General features: G+C 48.1%; 1 protein-coding gene across 1 annotated transcript; it reads right to left on the minus strand.

Annotated features, from left to right (window-relative positions):
* Nucleotides 1–3,753: 3,753 nt before the first annotated feature.
* LOC149333020 (pfs47 receptor-like) lies at nt 3,754–11,118 on the minus strand. Its single transcript, XM_089555957.1, has 3 exons — nt 10,866–11,118; nt 5,926–6,149; nt 3,754–4,076 (listed from the first exon to the last, which is right to left on the minus strand). The coding sequence occupies exons 1-3, from the start codon at nt 10,912–10,914 to the stop codon at nt 3,783–3,785; spliced, it is 567 nt and encodes a 188-aa protein (XP_089412083.1). The 5' UTR covers nt 10,915–11,118; the 3' UTR covers nt 3,754–3,782.
* Nucleotides 11,119–12,365: the final 1,247 nt, after the last annotated feature.

Below are 12,365 nucleotides of genomic sequence, written 5' to 3' on the forward strand. Positions count from 1 at the left end.
ATGTTCTTTTAATAAATTGTTCGTACAAAACAATTTACGCTTTTCGTTCTCGAGTGAGCGCAGTAAGTAGCTGCTAAGCTGTCGCGTCGCTGGCCACCATGCACCATGCTAAATCAACAGACACATCGAAATACAAACGCGAGTGAGCAGATTCCGTAAGTACTTAGGAAATGAAGCGTGAATGCAGCGCGGGAGCAGTTAATCACCAGTATACAAAGCTTGGATCGAGCTAACGACCGCCAGCACCAGTAGCGCGTGAGCAACCGGCCGCAACCAACCGCCCATGGAGGAAAAAAAACTAAGGAGGGAGCGTGACGTCACGCGGCCAGCGTTCGCAAGCCGAGTGTTTTGAAGTCGTTTTCTCCCTCAGTTTTTCGCTCTCCGAGCCTGTCCTCTTTGTTTTGGTTCTGGTATGTTTTAGTGCGCGCGTATGCGCGACCCACGGCGCGGGCGTCTACAGCAAGGAAGTTGATCTACAGATAGTCTGCCGCGCTAATCGGCGCATGCACGCGCGCAGCGGGGCTAGACTTTACCGCACGCTATCACGTGGTGCGATCACGGGGGGACACACTCTCTTTTTTTTGCTATATCTTTACTTGTAAAGGCTAGGCTTCAAGGTTGTCGCCGGACGCTCCCTCCTCAGTTTTTTTTCCTCCATGCAACCGGCTGAACGCGCGCCGCCATATTGAATTTCTGGATTGACTTGTTGGCTTGGATTGGCTTGGCTCGGGGAGTTTTGAGCAATTCATGCGTTTACCTCTTCTCCCGAGTGCCGCCACCATCGTCTTCGAAAAAAAAAACATCCCCATTGGCTCTATGAGAGTGTCACTCCCTTCGCACTACCATTAGTACTTTTCGCTCAGTACATTTTTTTTACTTCGATATACGCAGTTTCATCACCTTTAATATGTGTTATAGGTACTACGCATCTAAAGAAGCAAAGCGGCTCTTTCAGAATTTACGAGAGGAAGTCGATAATTTAAAAAATCTACAAAAATGTTACATTTCATATTTTTTTTCCATTTGTGAAAATATTTATGCCGTATGAAGCTGCATGCTGCGAATTATATCAAAATCCATAATCTGTGCAAATCTCTTTGAATAAATTGTGTAGTGTTCTCTGAAAATTTCAATACCTATTAAATATTCAGCAGTGCATCTTTCCTCGCCTTTTCTAAACGTATAAACTGCGCACACCTCACGAACAAATTTTTTTAGGCAAAAGTATTTCAAGCTTTGGTTCCGCACATTAGAGTAAGTTTTCTTCAATACTTTTGAACAAGCCGCCGCGGTGCCTCAGTGCCTATGGTGCTCGGCTGCTGACCCAAAAGACGCGGGTTCGATCCCGGCTGCGGCGGCTGCAATTTCTGTGGAGGAGAAATTCTAGAGGCCCGTGTACTGTGCGATGTCAGTGCACGTTAAAGAACCCCAGGTGGTCGAAATTTCTGGAGCCCTCCACTACGGCGTCTCTCATAGCCTTAGTCGCTTTGGGACGTTGAACCTCATAAACCAACCAAACCTATACTTTTGAACATTTTTTTTTTACTTTAGTTTGTTTGAGTTTTACATGCTCAAGAATTTTATTACTGATAGGGAAACAAGATTAGCAGCAAGTACGCACTGAAGTCAGCGTTAGAGTCGTTGGCCGGAGTGCGCGGCCTAGCGCTTCGAGGTGGCTGCTGAGAGAGGCTCAACGTTAATAGTCCTTAAAATGGATGAAATGGTCTGTAGTTCTCGAAGGACAATTCAGACCCTCTAAAAGTGTCTCCATGCTTCAACACACCGGATTTTTCAAGCGTAGTTATGAACAGTGATTGTTGGTGGTATTCAAGTTTAAGCACTCATTCACCACCAACTGAAACTAACATGACCGCCCAGTTGAATCATGTGCTAGAGACTGAAGGTGTGAACTCAATATGAATGCTAATAGTTCATATATATGCATGCAGTTAGGGATGGCCGACTGCAAGATACTGGAGCGCACAGCGGCCTTAGCCTGGCTCAGTGTGCGGCTTGCCAAGCGAGCGAGATAAGGAGTCTCCTGTCCTCACCTTCTTGGACATTTTTGGTCTTCAGACTTGCCGTGAGCGCTCCACCGTATGGCGAAGAAGTAAACCTCATCGCTTTTTCAAGCATATGCTACAAACTCTAGATGCACACAAGCCGCGCGCGTGTCACGTTGTGTCACTATATGTGACACACGTGGTACACTGTACACTAGTAGTTGTGATGGGACGCACGGCTGCCTTCCGCTCGTAGGTAACGTCTGCGGAGTGTCCTCCCATTTTAGGTCTACCCGCTCTGGAGCAGACGACGTATCAAGCCCGTATTTTCGATCTACGCGTGTAATGTATCGGCATTTGTGGCCTGGCATCAGAATTCCTTAATAATCAACCGGTATCATAACCACCCAGTATTCCTTACACGTGAGTATTATAGCATTACCGGCATCCTCAGATGTGTGTGTGTTTTTTTATCATTGCAGAAATAAAACCTTGGCGTCCACCTCACAGTGAGTTTGGAAAAGAGGCAGGCTTGAGTGCTCACCGCGGCAAACGGAACACGTGAGTATAAGATGCCGCCATGGACCTCTAATTAACTCTGGAACGGTCTGCGCTTGTCTTTGTCGAAGTGCAAGAATCTGTTGGGAAACGCGCGATAGCAGTGCGTCTGATAATGCGAGGTCACCTGCATTGTACCCGTCAAGGAAGTGATTAGAGCAAGGAACGAAAAGAGTCGCAAATATAAAATACAGATACAGCTGACTTTTGCTCTTGCTAAGAGTCACTACTTATGCACCATTCATTAAGGCCATCCAAATATTTTTTCTACTTTATACCGCCAGCACTGGTATTACTGTGCCTTAAGATGCTTTCCTTTACCTCAAAATTAGTGAGCACGAAATAGCGAGATAAAAGGAGGAGGGCACGGATGTCAAACAGAATGTTGTTCCGGTTGGCTACCCTGCACAGCGATGAAGCGATGAGAGGATTGAAAAGAGAAAGGAAGAGGGGTCAAGAGGGCAGTCCAAGTTTATCATCTCAGCCAGTCGCTCTCATGAATGGCGTAGTAGGCCTTGAGGGCAGTCGACTGCTGTAGCCAAGGTCCGAGGACTAATTGGCTAGGAGTCAGGCGGTCGAGAGCATAAGAAAGCGGGTCTCTCGATCACAAATGGCTGCCGTCAAGGCCAGTTGTTCATGGTCATGTTCTTGGTTGCTGAAATGAATTGCAGCCTTTTGGGCCTGAAACACCTGGTGCACCACCATGCGTTCGGATTATAATCTCAACTGTATACCTCATACAAGGGTGCAGTAAGCGCTCCTCTTGTATCGTGTTTATGTATTCGGCGCAAAGTATGACTGTGTGCGCACAGCTTAAACCTCACACGCGTAGCAGTCTTCTTTAATACCTGCAATTTCCTGCAACTCTCTTAAGATTGGAAAGCTATTTCAGCTGAGACTCTGCTTGTATATTTCACTATACAGTCACCATGTACTACAGTGCTTATACAGTCATCACTACCTGACAGCGTCCAAAAAAACAAGCGTAATGGGGGAAAATTGATCATGATACTTCCATGATTTTCTGGGCTTCTTTGGCCACGATATACGGTGGCATTTGTGCAGACTTCTCACGTATTTGTTTAAGGAAAATAATTTTTCGCATAGGTTTATTCAATGTTTTATTTAGTCTAGAAAGGAATACAAATTAGTGAAAAGAGTTACTGAAGTCTAACATTCATTTTTACCATTATTGTCACTGCTAGCGAATAATTGATAGAGCTAGCTAGTAGTAATTCCGAACTTGTAGTGAGCCGCACGACGACAAGTCGGAAATGTAGATTCCTCGACCAGCACCATGTAGTCCGTGTAGCGGTATTCGAGGCCTCCGTACGGGATGTAGAGGCATTCGTGGGAAGGGTGCACCTTGCCCACTATCCACGAGCCGTCGTGCTGAATGCGGCCAACGTAGAGTTTTTCGCGACTACGAGTCCAGCCTCCCTCAATAGCTCCTTCCGGTACGGAGCCGGCAGAACCATGCATCCACGTCAACCTGGAGCTGTTGTGGATGAGTACCTGCACAGCAGAGTCGTGCCATGTGGAAAATTTTAAGAATGATTAAGGTTGAATAAAGAACAAAAAATTATTTGAGACAATTCCTGCTTTAAAATCAAAGCCCCTAGCAATTATGAGCCAACACAATAAGGACGCGCAGAATGGCTGTGTGCAGAAGTAGGTGTGTGAGATCCAGTGGTGCAGTAGGCCAGTGGTGATTGCAAGCTAAAGGAGATTCCTCGCTAGTACGACACAGACACAATCGGTTTCGTTTTTAGCTAATACGCTTTTGCATCAGTGGACTTTTGCAGCGCGACGCCTGCAAAAGCTACTGGAGTTGCCTTACATGCGAGACAGTGAACTAATGCTTCGCAAATTGAGATGATTCTTTCCATAAGGCTTGTCCGGATTTACACAAGCGCAATAAGGTGACATAGGGCATTTCTGGCTTCTTTTGATTTTTTAAATTATTTCATACTTGCAGGCACCCGGAGTCGTCGTGAAATGAGCTCAATAATTGCGCCAAATAAAGATAGGCAGCATCCTTTAAAATATATTCTTATTTTTATATCCAGGGCGTACCAACCAAAACTTTAAGTAATTTTTAAAAGCACGCTCTTTGGAGTTGGAAGAGGCTTTTTTTTTGGCATGACATTGTCAGAGATATAGTACATCAGAATACAGTTAAGACATGCTAACAGCCAGGTCGTGTTATGTTATTGAAAAGTTAACTCTTTAATATTTACTCTTAGGTTCCTTAATTATTGAGAGACCTGTAGCCCAGCGTAACTAATACCCATATCAGTGTTTATATTTTCGAAAACCCCGGTCACCCTCTGCGCTGTAGCCCAACATATTCTGGCTACGTCCCGCCATAATGCATGCTCTTTCGAGAAGCTTTCGCGTAAAGCAACCTCTCCACTGCAGCTAACTCGTCGAAATGATCAAAATTTGTTATTCTACAGCGCCGAGCCTAACCACTTTTTCGAGATTCTAAACATTGATATTTTTATTAATTACGGTGGGCTACATGCCTTCGAATAATTAAGGAGCCTAAAAGTAATAGCTAACAAGTTAACTATTCAATATTATTCAACCAGCGTGCTAGTTAGCATGTCTTAACTGTACAGGTAGCAATACAGCTACCACCGCCAAAGGCCTGTTTCTCGAGCCAGGTGCAGTGACGTCAATACATGTTTTGTTTGTATCACGAGTTTTCTCTTGAATGGCGATAAAAGGAATGATTTTGCAAGATAAAATTTCCCACCAATAAGTTCATTTGTTCGGTCAAGTAAACAGCCAAGCGAAAACTAGGTTAGCAGTTCATTTTGACCTAGAGAAATTACTCAGATGTATAAAACTTTTAAAGTTTCAGTATCATCGATAACATGAGCGGCGCGAAATGCTGATGGCAGTCGGAGTGCTCAGAAACTGCGGTTGATGGTGGGAACGATTGATGCGTTGATGATGCTACACTCGCATCACCCGAGCGGATATGCTGTCGCATTTTTTCTGAAAGCTTTTTACGGAGAATGTTGAAGATGCCAAATTTAGATATCAGTCCTGAGGTGTGGCATGTGATGTTAGAGATGTAGGCGGGCTGGAGTGCGCCATGTAAGAGCGCGTGTCACAGTCACGCACGGTAACTCATCCATGCATGCAATGCGGCCGTCCAGGGCGACAGGCGCTGCAACGGAATGGAGGAAACGGAGTGAGGGTAGAGAGCGGGAGAGCGCGGACGGCGCCGACAACGACAGGATAGTTTCGTCGAATGTCTCCTCTACAGCTCTCGCTTGATTTGCTGGAGTTGTTCGCAACGTACCCTTAATTTTCCTTTTATTTTCGAACAGGACGCCGAGGGATTACTCACATCGAATTTGTCGCAGCGTTGCTCGCCGCCATCGTAGGAGACGTAGCAGCAGCCGTCACCAGGCATCACCTTGCCGGGAATGACGTCTCCTTGGTGCTCAGCGCGGCCGACGTATATCGTCCGGCCGCCTTGCTCGCCGCAGAGTAGAGCGCGTTGAAGAATTTCATCGTCGTCGAATGGCAGCCACATATAACCTAAAGGCAACATTACCGCAGCACAGGGTTCTGCAAAGCAAAAAGTACCCATTTCAGTAGAGCATGAGCCCCCGTAGCAGTTGCATGCCGAATGACCAATGGTTGAGCCGACGAGGGAACGAAAATGACGGGCTCGTTATGACATACATTTGATGGAATAACAATCACCGAAATCCAGTATGATGAGGGAATTCCAGCTGAGGAAACATTCAGCTGTGCATCGCCGGCGGGCGCTTCAGTTGTGTTTGATCGAAAAATTCACAAGAAATGATAAATTATCAGTTGCGGCCAGTCTATTATCACTGCAAAAAAGAGTGTCGAAAATTTTTTCTGCCAAGTTGTTCGACAGTAAGAATTTCTTCAAGTGCTGTGAAGAGAATAGTGCGGAGGAAACACGAAAGACGGAGAGACTAGCGCTTGTCCGCGTTGTCCAATCTGTCTTTCGTGTTTCCATCGAACTATTTTTTTCTGACATCATGAGTCTTTACCAACTCGAACAACTTTCCGTTTTGTAAAGTTCTTTATCACGTTTTGAGTATCGCATACAGTTTCGCTGAAAATCCCTCTACCAGTACACCTTACTGTCACATAAGACGACATTAGAGAGAATTTGCGACGTTTTTTATATTTTTTTGCTGGCACATCTTTGAAGAAGTACGAATGCGGAGAACGAAGAGGTCAATTACTGCCTATTGCTGTACGGTGTATGGAAAAATTGAACTGAGCATCTCTAACATTCCTTTTCATCACAGAACACCTCACTGCTGTACCTTAATACTTTCCAGGCTCCGCGCATCCAGGTTACTGTTCACAACATCTGCGATCTGTACACGCACGATTCCAGGATGTGCTCTTAGATTGAAGTTCTCAGAAATCTTTGTGCGACACGAAAGATCTTGAGCAATAAAAAGCACCCTTAAGTCAGCGAGATTACGATTTGAATCGGTCTTCTATAATGCAGAGCAGGCAATCAAATTTTCTTATGCGAATTACCACTATTACTTTCGTTCCCGCAATGAATTTACATAAGTCCGACCACTGACTACTGCCAATGATCGCCAAGGAATTACAGTCTACTGATTTGTGCATGTGACGGCTGGAAGTACTGCCAGGCAGCACCATGTTGTGGGGACCTAACTGCAGAAGCATACGTGGCATACATGTGGAGGTACATAGCCTAAGCTGATGTTTAGATGTTTGAAAATCTCAAATCGACTCGAGTATGTGTGAAGGGAATCATTATAAAGCGTTATGCTTTGTAATATTGTCACCTCTTGACGTACAGGCCGGCGGCGAGAACAGGTGAAGACAGGAAGCACAGAAAAACAGGGAGTTCCACCCGCAGCAACGTCGTCGTCGGCGCGCGGCAAACACTCCTCGTCTTGCGTTCTGGAAGGCAGTGTCCAGATGTTACTTATGCGTGGCATTGGTGTTGCGCGAGGGGTCGCAAATGTTCAACGAGGGCGTGCCAACATCTTCGTGACCAACTTCAGGAACGAGCCGCAGCACCTGACGAAAGGGTCAGTAATAGCCCAAATGGAAGAACTTAGCGACGTTAGTGAAGCAGTTGCGCTGCCTAAGGAGGCGGCCCCGCCCGGGTCACGAGACCCTACAACGTTGACCCTGGATATCGATCCCAAACTTGAGCCTTCCCAAGCACGCGAACTGCTCTCTCTTTTGCATCGGTACAACGACTGTTTCGCGACGACATCCGGAGTTCGCCAAACACCCGGCGCCAAGCATCGAATAATTGTCGACACCGCAACGCACCTGATTCGACAACCGCCGAACCGCGTTTCCTTGAAGGAAAGGGAAACCATCCAGGAGCAAGTGCGCGAAATGATACGCGACGACGTCATCCAACCATCCAACAGTCCGTGGTCCGCACCTGTAGTGCTGGTCAAGAAAAAAGACGGGACTCTTCGATTTTGCGTTGACTACCGGCGACTCAATAAGGTGACCAAGAAGGACGTGTATCCACTCCCACGCATCGACGACACCCTGGACCGTCTTCGTCATGCCCGCTATTTTTCGTCCATCGACTTGAAGAGTGGATACTGGCAAATTGAAGTGGATGAGCGCGACCGCGAGAAGACCGCATTTACAACCCTGGATGGCCTCTACGAGTTTAAGGTGATGCCGTTTGGCCTGTGTACAGCGCCCGCGACATTTCAACGAGCCATGGATACTGTGCTTGCCGGTCTGAAGTGGCAGACATATCTCGTGCATCTGGATGACGTTGTCATCTTCTCAAGCACTTTCAGAGACCATCTGGTGCGTCTTGAAGCAGTTCTTTAAGCTCTCCTGAACGGCGGACTTACGCTCAAGCCTTCGAAGTGCCGCTTCGCATACAGTGAACTGAAGTTCTTTGATCATATCGTCAGCCAAGTGGGTGTGAAGCCAGATCCCGAGAAAACGGCTGCCCTCGCATCCTTCCCTCCACCGTCGGACAAGAAGACCGTCAAAAGCTTTCTCGGTCTCTGCGCATACTTCAGGCGCTTCGTTCGGAACTTTGCCCAGATCGCGGCGCCACTTTACCGCCTTACGAAGGATAGCGTTGCCTTTGAGTGGACCGAGGACCAAAAATCAGCATTCCGCCAATTAAAACACGCCCTTGCAACATCCCCCATACTAGGCCATTTTGATCAAGACGCCGACACTGAGCTCCACACGGACGCCAGCAACAAAGGACTAGGAGCAGTGCTTGTGCAATTCCAGGACGGCGCTGAGAGGGTTATTGCGTATGCTAGCCGAGCTCTTTCGCAGGCGGAGGGCAGTTACTCGACAACTGAAAAAGAGTGCCTCGCTATCATCTGGGCCATCACCAAATTCCGGCCCTATCTGTACGGTCGCCCTTTTCGTGTCGTCACCGACCACCATTCGCTGTGCTGTTTCGCCAATATTAAGGATCCAGCAGGCCGCCTTGCTCGGTGGAACCTTCGGCTACAGGAGTACGACGTCATCATCAACTACAAGTCCGTCCGCAAACATCATGATGCTGACTGCTTGTCTCGAGCCCCTGTGGAGCCGGCACCGGGAGGCGAAAATGACGAAGAGGATGGCTTTCTTGGGGTATTGGCCGCGGCAGATATGGCTGCTCGGCAACGCAGTGATCCTCAGATTGGTCAGCTGATGGCGCACTTGGAAGGCCACGAAGCTGCGGTGCCTCGCGTTTTCCAGCGCATGCTGCCGACGTTCAAGATAATGCACGGCGTATTGTACAAGCAGAACTTCGACAGCAGCCTGAGGTCGTGGCTCTTTGTTGTGCCGGAAGACCTGCGCTCCGAGGTCGCCCAAGCTTGCCACGACGATCCCACAGCTGGTTACCTTGGCTACAGCCGGACACTTTCACGTATTCGAGAACGGTACTACTGGCCGACACTTCCTAAGTACGTCCGCCACTACGTAAGAACTTGTCGAGAGTGTCAAAGGCGCAAAACACCGCCCATGCGACCAGCTGGTCTTCTCCAACCACTCGAACCACCGCCTGTTCCGTTCCACACTGTCGGAATGGATTTTCTTGGTCCATTTCTGACGTCGCAGTCGGGCAACAGGTACGTTATTATAGCGACGGACTACCTAACGCGATACGCGGAGTCCCGATCACTTCCGTCTGCGACAGCTGTTGAGGCAGCCAAATTTTTTATTGGGTGCCCCGGCCGTTTTGATCACTGACCGGGGTGCCGCGTTTCTGGCCAAGCTCACACAGGAGATCCTCCGTCTCATCTGCACCAGCCACCGCCGAACTACTGCGTACCATCCGCAAACGAATTGGCTCACGGAGCGGCTGAACAAGACCATGGCCGACATGATCGCCATGTACGTGGATGTCGCCCATCGCAATTGGGACTCGGTACTGCCCTACGTTACATTCGCTTATAATACCGCTGTCCAGGAGACGACCGGTATGACCCCTTTCCAGCTGGTTCATGGCAGACAGGTCACCACGATGCTTGACGCTATGCTACCGCACGAGCCGCCTGTCGATCTAGACGATGGTGCCCGACTAGTATGCGAGCCCGCGGAAGAAGCTCGGCAACTCGCTAGGCTCCGCATCCAACACCAACAGCATGCCGACGCTCGTCGGTACGATCTCCGTCACGCGACGTCCATTTTTACTCTGGAGACAAGGTCTGGGTGTGGACGCCGGTACGCCGTCGAGGTCTCTCCGACAAACTCATAAAGCGGTACTTGGCCCGTATACAGTTCTTCGCCGCATCGGTGAACTTAACTACGAAGTGCTGCCCGAAGGAACACGACCGTCATAACGTCGTTCACCCCGCCCTGAAATATTGCACGTAGTGCGGCTGAAGCCGTATTACGCGCGACGATCGTCTGCCCCCGAACTGATTTTCCCACCTCCTTCTACACTGGCCAGCAGGAGTTTTTGGGCGCGTGTGCGGTTTTCCGCCGTGTGCCTTTGCTTCCGTGTTAGGATCGGGACGATGCTTCTTTATAGGGGGAGGTAGTGTCGCGAGTGGAAGAAAAAGACGAGGAGTGTTTGCCACGCGCCGACGAACACGTTGCTGCTGGTGAACCTCCCTGTTTTTCTGTGTCCCTTTCTTCACCTGTTCTCGCCGCCGGCCTGTACGTCAAGACGTGACATTTGGTGGAGGTGCGGGGTAAACACTCCTCGTCTTTTTCTTCCACTCGCGACAATATTTCGGGTGATCATTTCTTGTGCGCGTAAACAACATTTTCCACGTATGTCTCACGAATGAAGTGCCTGAACAGCCAGTGACTTACCAAGCGACGAGGAAGTAATGAAATCCTCGCTGATGGATTGACCCTCCATCGGTTGATGCGCCCTTCAAATGAACCCAAAAAAAAGGAGATATGCAATTAGCCTCTCTTCCGTAGCAAACGCTTATAACACAAACATGTGGGTGGGCTAAACTAAAAAGATAATTACATATGGCACGCTGACAAGTGCCAGCCGACCAATAAGCTTGAAGCTTTGCGAATTCTTTCAAACTTGGAAATTTGGAAGACTCGCAGATTCCAAACACGTCCACGATTGACACATCTTTCGTTTCGACACATTTCACCAGCCGACAGCCGGCGATGCATTCACGGCCTCCCTTACTGACTACACCAATTTTATCCTTATTCTTGTACGTAATATTACATTGAAATACGTGCTGACGCTCTCCTGGTGGGTCTAAGGTGCCAGTTGCCAAGCTTTCGCTGCCGACTTTGCGGCTTTTCCTGGCGCTAAGCGGGACATGATTCATTATTTATCTTTCAGTGAAGGAGTACGCGAAGCTGAAAAGCACTGTAGCGGATGCATGCCGAAATCAGAATTAGCATTTCATTCTTGTTATAAAAAAGCGTACAGTAATTGAATGATTAAGATTTTATATGAAAAAGGATTGGTCGCAGCCACCTTGTGAAAGTACTGACACATGCCAGAGGGTTTTTTTTATAAGAAAGCTTTATATGCCTCATCGGCGTGTCTGCAACTTTCCTCAGGTCCCCCTGGCTCTCAAGATCAGACCCCACGCAGTTTTCTGACCAGTCGCGATCAGTCGGGAGAAGTTTCCTCTCTCCCGCCTGCGCGTGTTCGACAAATCGCCGACGGGGATGAGAAATATGGGCTCGTACAAAATTTCACCAATCATCTTTCTCTGATGAGAGGTAATGCATCACAGAAATTCAACCACAAGCTTGTGTCGACATGGGCGCTGTGGCATCTGGGATGCACAAAACACTGCCGTTGGTTGAGGGTGGTGACAAGGAGACCAGCTTGAGAATGAGTAAGCAAGCGCAATATTTACTTCATGCACAGCAGGGGTCGTTACGAAGAACACTGTTTGTAGAGCTGATCGAGTCCTTCGTCTTGCCTTCCTGCTACCCTGATCTATTTCTAATATGAGGGTGCTAGTCCTAACGCCGATACTGACAGCGTCTTTGCTGAGGTCAAATTCTCAATGTAGTGCGTCGAGCTGTCCAATGAAGCCTGTCCACCCTGCACTGAGGAGTTTACAGTCCCTGAAGACCTCACAACGACGCCAGAAGATTAATTTCTGCTTTCCTTTTCGGGACATGTTGTACAAAGTTTTTTTGTATGTTACCGACTTCATTTCATTTAGCCTTGGCTGAAAACTCCCGTTTCTTGTCCTCGCTGCTTAGAATGGTTAACCAATCCGTCATCATATGTACTTAACTAGGTGCGAGTGAGACACCGGCAGCATCTGGCCGGTTTTAATCCTTACCTATCTTGATCTTCGCGACCATTCCAGAAGT

Source organism: Amblyomma mixtum, chromosome 8 (genome assembly GCF_055824585.1).
Source record: "Amblyomma mixtum isolate Tamu chromosome 8, ASM5582458v1, whole genome shotgun sequence".
In the NCBI taxonomy this organism is placed as follows: Eukaryota; Metazoa; Arthropoda; class Arachnida; order Ixodida; family Ixodidae; genus Amblyomma; species Amblyomma mixtum.